This window comes from Anabrus simplex, chromosome 7 (genome assembly GCF_040414725.1).
Source record: "Anabrus simplex isolate iqAnaSimp1 chromosome 7, ASM4041472v1, whole genome shotgun sequence".
Classification (NCBI taxonomy): domain Eukaryota; kingdom Metazoa; phylum Arthropoda; class Insecta; order Orthoptera; family Tettigoniidae; genus Anabrus; species Anabrus simplex.
In genome coordinates, this window is record NC_090271.1 from 137,158,932 (window position 1) to 137,179,854 (window position 20,923).

At 38.5% G+C, this 20,923-nt stretch overlaps 1 protein-coding gene across 1 annotated transcript in view; it reads left to right on the forward strand.

Annotated features, from left to right (window-relative positions):
* Cul3 (cullin 3) overlaps positions 1-20,923 on the forward strand; it is a 332,171-nt gene that overhangs the window by 74,339 nt on the left and 236,909 nt on the right. The window contains exon 4 of the mRNA XM_067151333.2: positions 14,587-14,790. Within this exon, the coding sequence (XP_067007434.1) occupies positions 14,587-14,790 (204 nt within the window). The remainder of the gene's footprint in view (positions 1-14,586; positions 14,791-20,923) is intronic.

Consider the following 20,923-nt stretch of genomic DNA (forward strand, 5'->3'; position numbering starts at 1 on the left):
GCAGCCAGTATCCAGCAATCGGGAGATAGTGGGTTCAAGCCCCACTGTCGGCAGCCCTGAAGATGGTTTTCTGTGGTTTCCCATTTTCACACCAGGTAAATGCCGGGGCTGTACCTTAATTAAGGCCACGGCTGCTTCCTTTCTCTTGCTAGGCCTTTCCTATCCCATCGTAGCCATAAGACCCATCTGTGTCGGTGTGACGTAAAGAAAAAAACAAAACAAAATTATTAGGTGATATAACAATATATTTAACTGTTAATTATAACATTAGGGAACCAATACTTTTTTGACCCCAGTTAGGTGTTTCTACGACGATTGTTACTTTTTCTAGAAAATGGTAATTTTAACTGAACAACATTTTTGACTTTTTTGACAATAAAATTCAAAATAACCTGAGTAACTAATTGTGATGTAATTTTGATTCATTACTGGATTGTTTTTAATGTATTATATATTAAATTAGCAAGGATGAAATGTCCCTTTAAAAATATTTTGCAAACATCCGAGCATTTCCGGAGTTATGATTTTTCTAGACAAATGTGGTGGAAATTGCGTCATAAGTTGTTTGATATAACTTCTGATTGGAAGCACCTAGTGTGCGCGGAACTTGTATCGCGTACAAATCGCATTCCAAAAAAACTGTGCTGTGCAGACAGCGGCGTGCTAGAGCTTCCGTTCGGAAGTTATATCAAACAACTTGTGCCATGATTTGCCCCATCCTTGTCTAGAAAAAAGCAACAGGAAAATGTTTGAATGTTTGCAAAATACATTTTCAAGGGATATTTCATCTTGCAAATTAAAAGTATAATATGTTAGAGGAATTGCCTCTCCTGTGAACCATGTGACCTTGCCGCAGTGGGGAGGCTTGCGTGTCCCAATGAAGCAGATAGCCGAGCTGCAGGTGCAACCATATCGGATGGGTATCTGCTGAGAGACCAGACACAGGAATGGTTCATCGAAAGGGAGGTAGCAGCCTTTCGGAATTTGCAAGGGCGGCAGTCTAGATGATTGACTGATATGGCCTTGTAATAATACTCAACATGGCTTAGCTGTGTTGATACTGCTACACGGCTGAAAGCAACGGGAAACTACAGCCGTAACTAACTCCCGAGGACATGCAGCTCTCTCTGTATGAATGATGTACAGATGATGGCTTCCTCCATGGAAAAAAGGGCTAAATGAAAAGGCTGAAGGAAACACTATAGAGGAAGAGTGGATAGTCATGAAAAATGAAGTCAGTAGGGCTGCTGAAGAAATGTTAGGAAGGAAGAAAAGATCAACTAAGAATCAGTGGATAACTCAGGAGGTACTGGACCTGATTGATGAATGATGAAAATACAAGAATGCTAGAAATGAACAGGGCAAAAAAGAATACAGGCGATTAAAGAATGAAGTGGATAGAAAGTGCAAGGTAGCTAAGGAAGAATGGCTGAAGGAGAACTGCAAGGATGTCGAAGGTTGTATGGTTCTAAGAAAGGAAGATGCTGCATACAGGAAAATCAAGGAAACCTTTGGAGAAAGGAAATCAAGGTGTATGAATATTAAGAGCTCAGATGGAAAGCCACTTCTAGGGAAAGAAGACAAAGCAGAAAGATGGCAGGAACATATCCAACAGTTGTACCAAGGTAAAGATGTAGATAATTTGGTTCTGGAACAATAAGAGGCTGTTAATGCTGATGAAATCGGAGACCCAGTTTTGAGGTCAGAGTTTGACAGAGCTGTGAGTGACCTCAATAGGAACAAGGCACCTGGAATTGATGACATTCCCTCTGAATTACTGACTGCCTTAGGAGAAACCAGCATGGCAAGGTTGTTCCATTTAGTGTGCAAAATGTATGAGACAGGGGAAGTCCCATCCGATTTTCGGCAGAATGTTGTTATACCTATTCCCAAGAAAGCCGGTGCTGACAGGTGTGAAAACTACTGCACCATTAGTTCTGTATCTCATGCCTGCAAAATTTTAACACGTATTATTTAGAGAAGAATGGAAAAACAAGTTGAAGCTGAGTTGGGAGAAGATCAATTTGGCTTGAGAAGAAATTTAGGAACACGTGAAGCAATCCTGACTTTACTGTAGGTCTGATCTTAGAGGATCGAATCAAGAAGGACAAGCCCACGTACATGGCATTTGTAGATCTAGAAAAGGCATTCGATAATGTTGATTGGACCAAGCTATTTACGTTTCTGTAGGTGATTAGTATCAGATACCGAGAACGAAGAATTATCTACAATCTGTATAAAAATCAGTCTGCAGTGATGAGAATCGCAGGCTTTGAAAAAGAAGCAGCAATCCAGAAAGGAGTGAGGCAAGGCTGCAGATTGTTCCCCCTCCTTTTCAATGTTTACATAGAACAGGCAGTAAAAGAAATCAAAGAGGAATTTGGAAAGGGGATCACAGTCCAAGGAGAGGAAATCAAAACCTTGAGATTTGCCGATGATATTGTTATTTTATCTGAGACTGCAGAAGATCTTGAGAAGCTGCTGAATGGTATGGACGAAGTCTTGGGTAAGGAGTACAAGATGAAAATAAATAAGTCCAAAACAAAAGTAATGGAGTGCAGTCGAACGAAGGCAGGTGATGCAGGAAATATTAAATTAGGAAATGAAGTCTTAAAGGAAGTAGATGAATATTGTTACTTGGGTAGTAAAATAACTAACGATGTCAGAAGTAAGGAGGACATAAAATGCAGATAAGCACAAGCAAGGAAGACCTTTCTAAAGAAAAGACATTTGCTCACTTCAAACATTGATATGGGAATTAGAAAGATGTTTTTGAAGACTTTAGTGTGGAGCGTGGCATTGTATGGAAGTGAAACATGGACGATAACTAGCCCAGAAAGAAAGAGAATAGAAGCTTTTGAAATGTGGTGTTACAGAAGAATGCTGAAGGTGAGATGGATAGATCATATCACGACTGAAGAGATACTGAATCGAATTGGCGAGAGGAGATCGATTTGGCTAAATTTGACGAGAAGATGATATAGAATGATAGGACACATCTTAAGACACCCAGGACTTGTTCAGCTGGTTTTTGAAGGAAGGGTTGGTGGTAAGATCGGTAGGGGTAGACCAAGGTATGAATATAACAAGCGGATTAGATCAGATGTAGAATGCAATAGTTACGTAGGAATGAAAAGGTTAACACAGGATAGGGTGGCATGGAGAGCTGCATCAGACCAGTCTATGGACTGATGACTCAAACAACAACAAGAGCAATTGAGCAATAAATTGAAAATTAATCACAATTAGTTACTCATTTATTTTGCATTTTGTTGTTAAAATAGTAAAACATTTTCATTTCCTTAAAATATTATAAAATTTTCTCTAAGGAGTAACCATCGCCATAGAAACACCTAGTTTGCGCCAAAATAATACTAATTTCCCCAATGTTAATTAACAGTGAAAACTTTGTTATGACACCTAATAATACAGGAACAGGGTTGCCTATTTTCAAATTATAGTGTGCCTCCTAAACTTTCTGGCCAAACTGTAAATAAGAAGCTGGCAGATGTCATATTTGAACCCATTCCCAGCAACATTAAACAGATAAACTATGCTATTACAGTATGTGTTACTCAGAAAAGCATTGATTAATTACACTAAGTAACCAGAAATCACTTGGAATGGGTGTCCCAATAGAAAATGTACCGTGTATGACCCCTGAGCGTTGCGGCTAGCTGCAGCGTAGCTGAGTAGTCTGTCACAGACAACAGTATCGTGAAGGTGGCAACATGTCTCGATTTAACCGGCTTTGAACATGGGTTGATGCACGGCGCATGGGTCATAGCATTGCGGAGATTACACGCAAATTCAGTTCTCATAGGTCAACAGTGTCGAGGGTGAATCTTCAATATCACAGAGAGAATGTTACCATCCGCATAATCAGCCGCATGGGAAGACCGCAGGTGTTTAACGAACGGACATCACGTCGCCTCTGCAGAATGTTGTTGAGCTCTGTGTCAAGGTGTCAGCAAAGGAACACGAGTTGGTTGTCAGCTGGTGAAGCTTATGTGGTGCAGTTGCCTCCTGACAGTCCTGCACATGGGCTATGTGCATCTGACCATCGGCAATGGACCATGGAACAGTGGCGGCGTGTGGTATGTTCCAATGAATCCCGGTTCCAGTTACATAGAGCTGATGGGCACGTGAGAGTGTGTCGTATACCCCATGAAGCTACGGATCCTGCGTGTCAACAAGGTTGTGTCCAGCCGGCAGGTGACTCAGTTCTGGTCTGGGCGGCATTCTCTTGGTTGCAGTTAGGATCCATTGTCTGGGTGCAGGGAGTGCTGATAGGTGCACGTTATATGGACATATTTTCAGACCATCTGCATCCCTTTCTGTCCCTAGAGTACCCTGATGGAGATGTCATGTTTCAACAGGACAATGTGCCATGTCACCGCTCTTTGGTGGCATGCAGGTGATTGGAAGAGCACTGCAGTGAAGTTACGACCATGGATTGGCCCTCCAGATCCCCCTATCTTAATGCAGTCGAGCATTTATGGGATGCTGTCGAAGCTGGTATATGCTTCATGAACCCCGCACGAACTACACAAGACCATTTGTGGGTAGAAGTGCAATGTACCTGGGCCCAGATCCCTCCAGAACAATTCCAACACCTTGTAGAGCCGATGCCTCGCTGTATTGCTGCTGTTTTGAGGGCTTGTGGAAGAGCAACTCATTATTAACATCACATTCAGTGTCTGTTTCGTCCTCTTAGAAAATTTATACAGAGCGCGCTCTTGTCCGCATCTCGTTTGAGTGACCAGAATGCATCTGGTTTCTGGCAACTGCAAGACAGACTTGATCAGCGACAACATGTCGTCTAGACACGCATTCATGGCCACATGGCCTCAAACTTAATCAGTAGCCATCCAGGCATTTTATTCTTTAAGGTGTAAATAGTTTTTGTGTATTTTGTTAATCATGAATAATTGTAATAAAAGTTTTATTACATGTAATATTGGTGAATGACTCGGCTCTATGGTCTAATCATGTGCATAACCAAACTACAGTCCACTATCAGAGCAATCTTCTCTGTGTAGTAATACAGTGTGTGTGCTACAGCATTCAGTTCGTCATTCCAACAATTTTTGGTCCTCTGGGCCGGATATTACACGGTAAAAGTGAAACGCGTTTGAAACATCATACAATGCAACATGGGACTCTTCAGTTTACAAGGTCAGATTCCTTTTAATTACCTTTTCCTTGCATTATTTACATTTGTGTGAACCAGTGCTTTACAATGGATGAGAATGAAATCGCAAAGCTAATTAAGCAACGAGTTTATCTGAATCACAAAAATCAAACCTTTTGTCGAAAAGTATGACACTACTCAAAACCTAGCAGAAATTAGGGTCAGATATGATGCACTTATTGATTTAGAAAGCAAATACGATTTAGTTCAATCGCAGCTTGAGGTGGAAGATAGTAAACAAGATCATGGTGTAGATAGAGATGAAGTAGGGGACGTTGTGTACAGTTTGAAGGCAAAAATTCAGGTATTATTGTCGTCAGACCAACACGAAAATGCCGGTAGTTCCACAAGTAACACTTCACATTTGTCGCACGAAAATATCAACATCAAATTACCCGCGATTAAACTACCCATGTTTAATGGTAACTATGAAGTTTGGATGTCGTTTGAAGATAATTTCAAACTATTGGTACATGAAAATTCCAGTCTAGCATCCATTCAGAAATTTCACTACTTACTAGGAGCAGTTCAGGGTTCAGCTAAAGCATTAATTCAGAACCTTCCAACTACTGAAACAAACTATACGGTAGCTTGGAACCTCGTATGTGATCGGTTTCGAAACGAGAGACTTAAACATTAAAACAGTGGAGAATGAAACCGCTGAAGATCTCAGGCAATGTATTGGCACATTCTCAAGCAACTTACAGGCACTTAAAGCATTGAAGTTAGATACTCCTCTCGAAGAAGTAATATTGTCGCAACATATTGTTGATCATCTTGATTATGAAACCAGGAGGGGCTGGGAGCTAGAAGCAGACTCTAACAGAGATTCCTCCCTCAAACAATTAACTTCTTATATTGAACATCGCTGCCAAGTCCTTGAAAACATGCAAACGTCTGTCAGCTAAGTCAAGGTGCGCGATAGTGAAGAAGGCTCACACAAGAAAAAAAACTGTCATCCTATACACATGTTGCATGCATTAACAATCAGTGCTCTTATTGTAAACAAGGTCATGCACCAGGAACTTTTGCATGTGAAGCATTTCTCAAGTTAACAGTATCAAATCGCATTCAGTATGCTTGTGACAACAAACTCTTGTTTAAATTGTCTTAAAGCACCACATAAAACGTCAAGAGTGTCAGAGTCAGGCCCACAACACATTACATCATCATTACAGGTCTAGTACAACAAACGAAACAACTTCTAACAATAAGGTGGTATTTGCTAGCGTTCACACAACTACCAAGAATGAACATCCATGTACTCAAAACAAACCATGTGGGTTGTTATCCACAGTTATTATCAAAATTAAGGATCACAGTGGTAAATTTCGTAAGGTTCGAGGACTCTTGGACAGTGGCAGTCAAACTCATCTCATCGCTAAAGACAATGTCAACAGACTAAATTTAAAATATAAAGAAGACACCAGTTCTATTGTAGACATTAACAATTCATCATCTATGAAACACAGTGTGGATTTTCACCTCTAGTCCACAATATCAGATTTTAACACTAACATAAATTGTTTAGTGGTTTCTGCCACCATCACAGGACAAATGCCTTCCATGGAGTTAGATTAAAAATGGTGGAACTAACCTAGTGCCATCACACTAACAGATCTAAATTCTACAGTCCAGGCAAGGTAGATTTAATCATTGGTGCAGCAGAGCTGTTTTTTAACATTTTAAAGGCAGGTGGGAAAAAACGTGAAGGTAATTACCCGGTATTGCAGGACTCTCATCTGGGTTGGATAATTTCTGGCAAATGCTCTCAGTCAAACAGCCATCCTGCATGCAACATAGTCACTTCTATCTTTGTCAAAAAGGAGGATCGACTCCACACGCAACTTCGTTTATTTTGGGAAATAGAAGAATTGCACACCAAACCTAAAACTCGGGAATAACAACAGTGTTTACATCACTTCAAGGATAACATCACACGCACTCCTGAAGGAAGATTCGTTGTCAGGTTACCTTGTAAAGAAACTCACTCACCCTTGGGCAATTCTCGTGATATGGCAACACAAAGATTTCACCAACTGGAAGCAAAATTCAAGAAAAATCCAGTATTGCATGAACAGTATGCGAACTTCATGTCCGAGTATGAACATTTATGTCACATGAGGGAGGTAGGCCTACATGTAACAGATGATTCTGAACATTATTACTTGCCACACCGTGCAGTATTTAAACAAAGCACAACATCAGTCAGAGTAGTTTTTACTAAGAAACAATGTTAGGTTTTGGTCCATCCAAACAATACACGTCACTTTATAAGTGAACTATTTAATTATAAACATATTAAAAATATTTAGGGACATGTTTTGTCTCTATTTGAGACTTCATCAGCCATAAAATCACATGGTAGATTATAAAACTCAAATCAGAAACTGAAAAAAATGTAAAAATGGAAGAACCAAATGTCTTTTAAAGACTATTTGGGAAATGTAAAAAATATAAATATATATATACATTATTTGCACAAATTGACCTCACTTTTTGCAAAAACTTTTGTGTTCAATGTTAAAAATGAAATTAATTTGAAATTGACAAGCCTGCCATAACGTCTCGTACGGAACCAATGTCCGTTGTTGCTGTCCGTATTTGAAATGGAAGTTCAATTTTTAAACTATTGAGAAAACAATGTCAAAGATTGGCATCATGTTTCATCTCATCAAAACCCTGCAGATTTAATTTCTCGAGGAGTTGAGCCTCAAGAGTTACAACAGTCCACACTGTGGTGGTCAGGTCCATCATGGTTGTCAGCACCTCAGCTCAACCTGCCGCAGCCCCTAGTCATCGATGAGACTTGTCACACCATATTGGAACAGCGAACAGTAGCAACATTACTTGTCACTAAAGGCAGTGACATCATCGAAAGATTTTCTTCACTGACAAAACTACAAAGAGTTCTGGCTTATTGTAGCAGATTCTTTCACAACTCCAAACAGCCGAACAATAAATGAATGGGACCGTTGTTAGTTCAAGAACTTTAGTCATCATTAATGTCATGCATTCACATAGCTCAGGCAGAGTCATTCGGTGAAGAAATCAAAGACTTGCAGAAGGAAGGCATTGTATCAAGGAAGAGTCAGCTGAAAAATCTCTGACCATTTCTACATGATAGTGTACTTAGATTTGGTGGTAGATTGAAGAACATGTCGCTCCCATTCTCAACAAAACACCAAATTTTATTACCATCAAAACTCTAATTGTCAAACATGAACACTTACAACAGGTTCATGCGGGACCAGAACTGTTGTTAGCAACCCTTCGTCAACGTGATTGGATTCTGAATGGCAGAAACGTAGCCAGACAACAAGTGCACAAATGCGTAACATGTTACAATTGAAAGGCGTAGCCAGTCATCAACTCATCGCTAACTATCCTGAGCATAGAGTTAACCAGCATGTCCATTCAGTGTTTGTGGCATTGATTATGGAGGTCCAATTCTACTTCGCCCAATTAACAAGAGGAGCAATGTCCGTATCAAGGCATACATCGCACTATTTGTTTGCTTCATGACGAAGTCTGTACATTTGGAAGTAGTCAGCAGTCTTACCACAGATGCCTTCTTAGCCACACTTCGCCGTTTCATAGCCAGAAGAGGAAAGCCCGCAGATATCTACAGCATTTAAAGATAAAAAATTCATTATTCCGTATTGAAAAGTATCACAGTTAAAATTGAAATAATAAATAAAGAGGTTCAATCTATTCAATACAAAAGAACAAGAAATGCAGTGATTAGATTCTTATTTAATAATAAGTAGAAGTGGTACCGGTTTTGACCCTAGTCCAGGTCATCATCAGCCGATTAAAACATGAAAAACAATGCATAGGAAAAAGAAAATAAAAGGTCAAGTTCACTCCGGATAAGTAGAAGAGGCGATATAAAAATGACGGGGGTAGACACTGTAAAACTCAGAAGTAAAATGTAAGTCACTTAAAAGAAACAGTGCGTAATTTTCTGAATGGCAATAAGGCACACACAGTGTTAGGCAAAGTCTTATAATGTGTATGAACGGAGAACGGTTAAATGAGCTAGCTTGTATACACTGTCAGGCACAAAGTCATAACACAATCAAACATGTGTAATAATTGTAATAAAAGTTTTATTACGTGTAATATTGGTGAATGACTCGGCCCTATGGTCTAATCACGTGCATAACCGAACTACAGTCCACTACCAGAGTAATCATCGCTGTTTAGTAATATAACATGTGTGCTACAGCATTCAGTTCGTCATTCCAACAGTCTTCCCATGACTTTTGGCCACTCAGTGTATAAAAATAATCAAAATAATGTCTAACATAACTAAACTACGAACCTAGCAAAGTGCACGAAAAGCAGCAGAGGAAGAAGAGTATAATATTATTAAATCATAAATGATTAGGGTAATCCTGAAATGGAATAAATTTGTAAACATGGGGGAACTGGTACAAATTAACTCTACTTAATTGTATTCAAAATCTTTGTAATTTAAAAATGTGAACACTTCTTATTAACACGATCGTGATGATAATTGTTTCTATTATATATTGGTGCCTGCCTTGCCATCTAGTTGTAGCATGCCTGCCTGCTACCCATAGGTCCCAAGTTTAATACTTGTCCAGGTCAGGGATTTTTACCTGTACTTAGGGCTGGAGCGAGGTCCACTGACTATTTGTAAGAATAATTGAAGAGCAATCTGACAGTAAGATTGTGACCCCAGCCAGGAAATCCAAGAAAAATGACAGTGAGAATTTGTCACACTAACCACATGTCACCTGGTAATCTGCAGACCTTCAGGCTGAGCTGAGGTTGCTTGGTAGGCCAACAGGGCTGTAGTGCCATGGGATTTGTGTTTATTATTTCCTTATAAAATTGTAGTTTCTCGTTTGGTTCAGTTAAAAAATAAATACTAAAATACTATAATTTCCCATAACTATGGTCCATTCGTATTATATTTATCCTTTTCGCTCATAAATGCTACAGTGGAGTGGAATGCAATGAGAAAATTCATATCTCTGTAACTTAGCACAGATAAGGTAACCCATGCACATTTTTATATAACATTTAAAATATATTAATAATAAAATAAAATATGTGGGCTATTAGTTGTATTTGTTGATTAATTATAAGTGAAAAATACAGCATTTTTGGAACATTACGATACCTTTATTAGCCCCAGTGAGAATTTGTTTTACAAGACATTTTTGTTGGGGAATTCATTTTACACTTAATATCACAAAATTTATACTCTATAGTAAGCTCACCGGACAAAAAAATGAGTCACCCTGATGCACACACATATGGATCGTTAAGCCTGTGCACATAGCGCAGCGAAAAAGTCCCGTGTTCAACTGCCCCTGCACTGTCTCTACGTGAGCATAAAGCAGTAGAGATCAGTGAGACATTGCTGTTTCAAGCGGACAGTGTACGTCAACATGGGTAGATGTAAGGATGTGACAGAATGGCAAAAAGGGGCAATCGTGTTTGACTCTGCCCATGGCCATATGGTGTGTGAAGTTGCTGGATTTGTTGGTGTTTCACAGCGAACTGTTCAACGTGTTTGCAAGCAGTGCTATACTACATGTGGCCATGAAACGTGGTGTCACAATTGTGGTCAGGAAGAGATCCTGACTGAGAGGGACCGGAGATGCGTTTCGTGGCTTGTGAATCAAAATTGCTTCCAAACCAACAGGAATTGCTGCAGTCAGTAAATGAAGGTCCATCTGAACCTGTCACTGAGAGAACATTGCGATGAGAACTGAATGCAATGAACATCTGGAGTCAAGTCACCTTGCAAGAGGCTATTGCTCACACAGGCACATAAAGCTGCACGTCTTCAGTGGGCTAGAAATCATCGGCCATGGACAGTAGCTGACTGGCGGGACGTAATGTGGTGTGATAAATCACGTATTTGCCTGTATTCCAATGACACACGTCACTGAGTGCACCAAAGACCAAATTAAGCATTTCATTTTGGATGTGTGCAAGGTCAGGTTAAAGCCAGGGGTGGGTCTGTGATGTTTTGGGGGCGTTTTTAATATCACGGAATGGGCCTGCTCACTGAGGTGACCAATAACATGAGCCAGCATGTTTATTTAAACATTCTGAATAATTAGGTGTTGCCTTTGTCAACATCTGCATGATGAGCATGCTATTGATATCTTGATTTTTCAAGATGATAACAGCAAAGTTCATCGGGCTAGACGAATGTGTGATGGGTTTTATGGCCACTCCCCCACCCTATTACATCTCAATTGGTCTGCACAATCACCTGATTTGTACCCCATTGAAAATCTGTGGGGCATGTTGAAACAGTGGGTAAAACGATGACATCAGCATCCCTGCAATGTGGTGAAATTGCGCAATCAAATCGTCAGCGAGTGGCCTAACCCGGATGCGACGTACTTGCACAACTTTTTGGACTCACTTCCTAACTGAATCCAGGCAGTTGTCAAGTCCAAAGGCGGAGTTAAACAATATTAAATGATGTTGCCATTGATGCTTTTATGGCCCGTACTTATAGACATGATGTAGGCTTTTGGGCTTATGCCGTGTCAAGAAAATAAGGTGAAATTCTTTACATTTTGGAGGGAACTTATGATGACGCAGAGCACAGTTCTCTGCAAAACATAAAGAATTTCACCTTATTTTATTGGCATGGCATAAGCTCAAAAGCCTATATCATGTCGATATTAAATGATGCTTATATTGATTTCTTCTAATTTTTTGTTTGGTGAGCTTGTGTTCTCATTCTTTGGGCAGTTCCAAAAGTTTCCTTTTCTACATATACAACTGACCATTGCTCCACCTACCAAAACCTTGTTCATTTAGCAGGCCAGTACTCACCTTCATAATTTACAATGGATATTCACTTTCTACGAAGGAATTATGATCTTCATATGCTTATTCTTGGAGATCGTTGTCTAGTATGCAAATGGCCATTGCTCCAACTTTTCTCCTGTTCATTATTTAGATTGAAAATAAAATTGAAATTGAAAATAACAACTTCATAAACTCTTCAAAACATTAAAAGAATTAATAAGCACTATGAAACATTTCTGAAGTTAGATATATTGTACTGTTATGTAAACACTTGACAAGTATACTGCAATAATCAGGGATTATGGTATTGATATCCTGATTTTTCAAGATAACAGCAAAGTTCATCAGGCTAGACGAATATGTGATGGGTTTTATGAACACTCCCCCATCCTATTATATCTCAGTTGGCCTGCAAAATCACCTGATTTGTACCCCATTGAAAATCCAACATCAGCGATAAATGTAATTACAAATATGATATTTCTTCCTGAACTTGTTTCTTACCTTATTCTCAATGCACAGAGTTAGCAAAGGATAAAGAAAATTGTCACCTCACAACAGAATGGCTTTCTACAAATAAAGCTGTCTCTTCTTTCTTGGTAATAAATTAGTTCCTCCAAAGAGGGCACCACTGACTTCAATGCAGAACAACATGTTGCCAAACAGAGAACTAAGTAGTAGAATTGGTTAATACAAAAATGTACTAGGACCATAGTTGCATGCTTGGACTATTGTTTATGGGAAATTATGGTATTATTCTTTTATAGAACAGGAACAATAAATTATTTTGTTCTAGTGAAGTTTGCTTCTCTGAAAATTTAGTGCCCTTAGCCTGGGCCAGTTTATAGATCTGGCATTGTAGCCTGGACTGTTAGCTGGTTTGGTCTCGTTGCAGCTTCAAGCCCATGCATCAGGATTGTTACAAGATGTGTTAAGTAGAGTGATTTTGTAAGGCCGTGAAAAGTTTCCTTTGAGTGGCTCAGACGGTTGAGGCGCTGGCCTTCTGACCCCAAATTGGCAGGTTCGATCCTATTTGAAGGTGCTCAAATATGTCAGCCTCGTGTCGGTAGATTTACTGGCACGTAAAAGAACTCCTGCGGGACTAAATTCTGGCACCTCGGCGACTCCGAAAACCGTACAGGTAGTTAGTGGGACGTAAAGCAATTAACATTTTAAAAAAGTTTCCTTTTCAGATTGTTGTAAGAATATAGTGATTGAATTTTAAAATTTACTTGTGTTCTATAATTTCTTGTTCTATGATATTTGTCTGGTGAAATATTTCTGTCATATTGTAAGATATTGATGATATCTTTCTTGGATTCCAACTTTCAAATGGATTATCTAAGAATTTTTACTTGCCACTAAGCCAGCTATCTTGGTTCTTTTGATCAGTCTCAATTCTGCTTCCCAAAGATGTAATTTGGCCTTTCTTGTTTTCATTTTTTTATTACCTCATCCATTACAACAATGAGAATGAGGAAGAGTGGTGACAGAAGGCTTTCTTCCCATAGCTATGATTGTGACATCAACATTCTTATAAAACTGTATAAACTTGCTTGAACTTCAAGCCTTCTTGTTGAACTCTTTCTTTCAGATCAGTTTCACCTTGCTCCCTTACTGTATTTCCACACAGTTCTTCATTACTCAGTGTAATTGCCTTACCTGAGGTATAATCTCATCTAGGACTTCCTTCTGATTTAAGTAATTCTATTTATATTTCTGTATGGTACATGTTTTGATTTCTTAGTACATGACTATTCAGAAGAGCATCCTTGTTGCAAAAGTGAAGTTTGACTGCTGCTATTAGTCAGTGCATGTAGGTTATGAGAAGTTCATGCAAGTGTTGATAGTATAAGTTGCATTAAGTTTAGAACTTATCTGAGATAGTACAAAAAAGAAACAAAAAAATTTTGTTTTTCTCTTAAAAAAGTAATCACCATCATATTGGACTGATGACTTAGTCTCAGTATCCTGAAACTTAGTTAAAGCAATCAGTTCATCAATTAATTGTTATGGTTAACATTGTTGGGAAGTTTTCCAATATTTGATATAATAGTAGTTTTCATTTCAGTTATAAGGAATTCCTTAGCCTTGTGACTTTAATACTTCATCATGGTGCCTGTTTGATACACTTGATTGTAACTCCCTAATAGGATTAGCTTGTTTAATTTTTTATATACCTTCCATAATGTTGTCTTCACACATGGTTTAACAAATTTATCTTCCACTTTATTAGCACTTGGGCAACATGTATGTGCTCTCCTGAAAAGCTGATCACTCAAATTCAGTACCTCCTGAATTTTAGTGCTGGTTAATCGTCAGTGTGCACAGATACCGTCTTACTAAAATTCATTATTTCTGTCTTTTCCTATTTTTATGTCCTTATGTGTTTTATGAACTTAGATATTTTCTAAAAACTGCCACAGTCTATTCCTTTGTGTTACATGCCAGTTGACAGAATATGAGAATTATGCACAGGGAGAGAATTTGTTATTTTATGTTTAAAATTCTGAAGTTTATCCCCCATTCTATGATGTTGTTTCTCCCCCTTTTTTTGATTATGTACCTTGCTTTTTTAGGTGGTAAGGTATGGCTGCATCAGGGATCATCTTCGTGAAACCCTCCTTGATATGGTAATGAGGGAGCGGAAAGGTGAAGTGGTTGACCGAATCGCGATAAAAAATGCCTGCCAAATGCTCATGGTTTTAGGAATCAACAGTAGGTCAGTATATGAAGAAGACTTTGAACGGCCATTTCTTCAACAGTCGGCAGAATTCTACAGGGTGAGTAATACTATTGCTAGGTTGAAAGCAATATTTTTTGGTGAGCATTGTTTAAACCTTTTATGACATTTCACATCTTCGTTTTAACCCAGAATGGTCCAAAAATATTTTTGTCACAAAAAAATACATTCAGACATATTAACATGGTCGCTAGAGGCAAAAAGAAAAAAAGGAGTTATTTTTAATTTTAAATGTAAGGAATTATCAGAAAAGGGTGTCATGACAAGGTCAGTGGGCAAATGGGGTAAAATTTTTAAAGGGAAACTTTATGTGAGCAGTTCAATGAAATATTAATACCTATCTATTTTCATACATACTGTGATAAATTACTGGCAATAAGAAATACACAACTCAGAAAATAACTCTGGATTTTAAGTTTAGACACATTTAAAATACAGAAATACAACTTGCTGTGATATGTTGCAGAACAGTGATCGGCAACGCTTTGGAGGTGTTAATCTCATCCTAGATTCAAGCGGATTTATTGCTACCCTTCTTTGGAAATTCAGGTTTTCGTTTGTGTAGTTGTTGAGCATTTTGTTCATATTCATCAATACATTGGCAGATGAGTGGGAAATACTATTTATTTTTTCTCAAATGGAAACTTTATGCCTTTGCTGGCGGGACCTAGTGTTTACACTGCACTAAGTCTTCTGGTATTGGCTAGAGCAATTTTGTTGTTTTCATTTATCTGTCTGTCTTATCCTTGGCTTTGACAATATGAAAGTGACTAAGGTATGAGCGATGCTAGTAATGCCATTCCTTACGCAGCCAGTCTCTGCTATGAATGGTGTGAAACTGTTGCTCATAGGGTCGGTTGGTGCATGCATTTCATTGCACTTGGCAGACTGATATGTAATAGCAACTTCTGGCTCAGTGAGGAAAGCAATGGGAAACTACCTCATTCCTCATTTCCCTACTATGCCTCTTCAGTGATGCCTAGGCCATTTATGACAGCTCATGGTGGAACTGTTGAGGATCTAACCAGTCTTCGGGCTGATGACTAAACATACAAAGGAAACTTTATAGGGGTTGAGGTTTTGATTTTCTTTACCTTTACCTCCTATGTCAGATTATTAACTACTGGGCGAGTTGGCCGTGCGGTTAGGGGCGCGCGGCTGTGAGATTGCATCCGAGAGATAGTGTGTTCAAATCCCACTGTCGGCAACCATGAAAATGGTTTTCTGTGATTTCCAATTTTCACACCAGGCAAATGCTGGGGCTGTACCTTAATTAAGGCTACGGCTGCTTCCTTCCAACTCCTAGGCCTTTCCTATCCCGTTGTCACCATAAGACCTGTCTGTGTCGGTGCGATGTAAAGCCACTAGCAAAAAAAAAAAAAAAAAAAAAAAAAAAATTAGTAACTTGAATTAGATGAGGTTGTAACACAATCTTCTACTTTTGTTCTCTGGATAATGTTTTTCGTTGTATAGGGAAAATGGATGCTGCATTTGATGCTACCAGCAGTACATTTTTATTGTTCTGTTTTGCAATAACACTTTTGTTGTTGGCTATGATTTTGAACTCATGGGTACCTTGTCCTTTTTTTTTTTTTCATTGGACACTTGGAGATATGATTGTCTCTTATGACTCCTGTGCCTTTTACTCCCCTTGAATTCAACTCCTTCAAAAGAGGAATTGTTATAAAATAATTACTGAAAAACATGTGATAGGGATATGGACGTAAAGTAGCAAGCACATCAACATACTGTAATATCACTGCTGCTCCCCCCCTCCAGGACACCATGACCTTGACGTTGCGCCGTTCTCGCGTCCAGGTCAAGTCGCAATTAGATCCAGACTAGCTCAATGTATAATCAGTTTCCAATTGTTGTTGAATTCGGGTCATGAGTTCGATATCGAGAGCGACCATCGGGTTATACGGTTGAATAAACATAACCTACGCATTGGACGTCTCCAGTTCACGATCCGGTTCGTTTCTGTGTAAATTTTCATGAATTCTTAACCTATGATTACTTAAGACTAGATACTCAATCTAATAAGTCATTGAAAGGGTGAATAAGTTTTTCTAATACTGTTGTATTAAATAAATAGAAAATCTTGAAAAGTAAATGAAATAATCTGATCTCAAGTAAAAAAAAGAAATCTAATTATTATTAACAACAACAGAACGCTTACAACGAGTTGATCGAAGGATACTCAGGACGATCATAAACAAGAAACATCAGGTGGATGGACAGTGGAGATTGTTGCCGAATGAGGTTATCTACCGGGAAAGTGAGTCCATCACAGACACGATGAGAAAAAGAAGAATTGCCTTTTTTTGTCATATATTTCGACTAAGTGATAACAGAGTTTTAAAACAATTATTTAATTACTTTTGGAATAATAAATCAAAAAACAATTTTTTTAAAGAAGTCCAAAGTGATTTGGAGGAGTTGAATGTTACCATGCAAACCATAGAAAACAGAGGCGAGAAAAGTATTTTGAAGAATAAATGCATCAGGCTTCCTCTGACCACTGTACAGAGGAAACAATATGTTATGACGGATGCGGAGAGGGCAGCCAGGTCAACCAGACTCAAGACTTTTGGGAGAAGAAAAGGAAGACAAATTTGTTGCAGTCTGATTTAAGTGCTCCAATGTGGGCGTAAACTCTGTAAATAAATAAATAAATAAATAAATAAATAACTGACTTCGAAGTTCATCTATCATTCAAAATGTTTTAAAAGAGAAAAGAGGCCTTTAATTAAATTGAAAAGAACAAAATATATACAAGTTTTGACTGGGAACTGGAAAATGTCTACGATGCAGATTCTTTAGGGTGGAATCAACTATAAAAATAAATCACGTTTCTTTCTTTCATCTATCTTATATAATATGATTTCTTAAAATTTTCATTTGATTTACATACATATCACCTAATCAGTTCACAGTAAGTTAGTGTCACTTGTCACTAGCTGTCCAAATTCCACTATCAGCATAATTGTTCGTTAATTGTGATAAAATAAAATATTTTCTCAATCATTTCAAAGTTCTTGTCGTTATTCACTTTATATGGGAGAAAAGATAATTCATTAAGTCATCACTTCATTCTAAAATAGAATAATTGAAATATCATTACAGTCATTTACTCAAGTTGTTCATTAAAAATAAATATTAATTTCAAAAATTAATTTAAGTGCCAACACATTAATTACACACGATCTGTCATCATGCTATCATTCACATCTGATAACTATTCAATGAAATTCTTCTAGGTATTGAGTAATCTGACTTGTAAGAAGACTCTATCAGTCACTGTCAACCTTCAATTACAGATAATATTACCAGTGATATCATTCAATGTAACCAAATAAGCTGCCGAACTTTTCTTGTTTGAATGAAAATATTTGTGGTTAGAAATTTGTACTAACATAGGCTACATTTGTGTTATCCTCCCTATGTGGATTTATTTTTGATGATCTACAGGTATTTGTTAACATATACTCGTTATATAGATCGTATTCGGTACTATATGTGGATTGCTGAAGAACTAACATGCATAAGAGAACCAAGCATAACTATCTTCTACCTTGAAATTGCATCAATTGACCTAACACTGTCGATAAAACTATCTATTTCTTCACTCTCGACGAAACAGTAATCACCACCATCATTACTCTTCATAATATTCGACCGTTCTTCACATAAATAACATCAATTTCATATTACACATCTCATGTCTCACTTTACATTACACTAAGGCTAATAATCCATTTTAATTTGACGAATTACACGCGATCTGTCATCATGCTATCATTCACATCTGATAACTATTCAATTAAATTCTTCTATAGAGCGTTCCAACCTTAAATTGCAGTACAGCGTAGATGGAGCGCGCTGTTGCGAAATCGACTCATGGAGATCACGCTCGAGTGTGACTCAAACAGGGCGTCACAGTTCCACATTTTTCCTTTGTCATTTTGTAATTTTAAGTTCCTTCATTCATACATTAATATTTTTAGGCACTGGCGTTGCTCTCAGACATTGGACGTACACCTTCTATCATTACTGCAAGGCCTGATGTTCCCGCTTTGGATGAACTGGGTTCGGGAAATGAACTTGAGGATGATCCGGACGATGAAGAAGGTCGTATTAAAAACTTTTCATCACCGACATCGTCCTGTAATTCGTCTGCTTTCCACAAACCGCATTTTTCTTTTTCTTTACTTCGTTCACGTAATTTGCCCAATTGTCTTATGTTTTTATGGCATAAAAATGTTAGTTCAGCATTTGAAACAAAGCCATGTTCATTACCCGCGTAGACGGGTCCTCACGGTCCTCGGCTTTTCGGTGGCGTAAGTCCCGAACTCACCCCTTCAATGGCGCCTGGCGTGCACTTTTCACTGCCCTATCCTTCCATTCTTTTGTCACTGTCTGCCCAATATTTACCCACGATTAATCTGTGTAAATTATAGCTTTATTTTGTGCCCTCAAACGTTTTATCTCCCGGAGATATCTGTGTCTCCGATTAATCATTTCATCGGTTTCAATGAAAGCTGCTTTATTACCCCTATATCATGCAAGAAGCGATACAACGTAGTTTTGGAAAATCGTGGCAAAGAATCTTCTCCATTTACCTGACTCAAAATCACGTTCAATGTCGGTGGTATGTTAGCAAATAAGAGAGAGTGAACGACCCGACGCACTCCACTTCGCATAATTTCATCATATTTAGTTTTCCTTGCATTTTTCTGCCGTCCTTCTCTTTTTTGCGGGAGTTCGCTAAGGACCATGTGTGTGTTCCTTCCTTATAACATAGATTGTTCTTTCGGAACAACTTGTAGCTTTAGCTGTTTCACTGATTGCGCTGCTTAAAAATAATCCAGGATACTCGTTATAATATTGCGTTCTTTTCCCCTTACCTACGGAACGTTTCTTTTTAATTTGACGATCCATTGTACATCCTTCTGCACTTTTTCTTCGAACTAAGAACACCCTGCACGAGCACGAACTGACAACTACACGGACTACACAAACACAACAAACACAATCCACTTGTCCTCAAGAACTATACATTTATCACTGATCATGTCCGGATCCATGGCTAAATGGTTAGCGTGCTGGCCTTTGCTCCAGAGGGCCTCGGGTTCGATTCCCGGCCGGGTCGGGGATTTTAACCTTCGTTGGTTAATTCCAGTGGCTCGGGGGCTGGGTGTGTGTGCCGTCTTCAGAATTAGAATTCATCACAGGTAGGGCCCCAGCGAAGGTCGCCTATGCGGCGTCAACTCGAAAGACCTGAACTCGGCCTCTTCGGAGGCCACACACTATAAAATATTATTGATATATATATCACCGATCTTTATTTAATGAATCTTATAATACTGATTAAATGAACACCACTGCACACGGCTGTCAGTATATTTAAAAGACCAGCCAGTCGAGTCACTCGTGAAACGTAAACAAACGAGACGTTCTCCCTGTCATAAATTAAGAGATAACGAGATAAGGACTCGAGGTATGATTTAAAAATAACTTCCATATTCGAAGACCGTTTGCTTTGCTTTAACCACGCCATGATCCTTCTGCACTTTTTCTTCGAAATTAGATCCCCACGCACGAGCACGAACTCACGAACCACACAAACGAAATACACTTTCCCTCAAGAATTGTACAAATGTCACTGATATGTATTTAATCACTATTATACATACTACTGACGAAATGGGTACTGCACTGAATGCGACTGTCTGGAAATGTTAAAAGCGCATGTTTGGGAGATCACTACCGGTACTTCAGCCAGCCAGCCAACCAGACAGCCGAGTCACGCGCGAAACCAAAATCCAAGGAGATATTCTTCCTGTCACAAATTAAGAACTAAGCAAGATAAGAACTTCGGGATTATTTTAAAAATAACTTCCATATCTGAAGACCATTTGCCTCGCTTTGACCCCCCACGCAAATTCAATAGGAAAGACGCTGGCCAGAGACTGACTTTTTCGTGCCTGCACATAAAATTCCCTGAACATGACTGAAAATAAACGCATATACTGCATTTTGTTATCATTTAAATTTAAAAATAAACTTACCTACATCGAGCTGAAATGCTTCTTTACCAGCAGTGAAAAAATTAGGAAAATAATGAATATAAAATAAGAGTTATGACATGATAAGTTCTATGCAATGAAGAT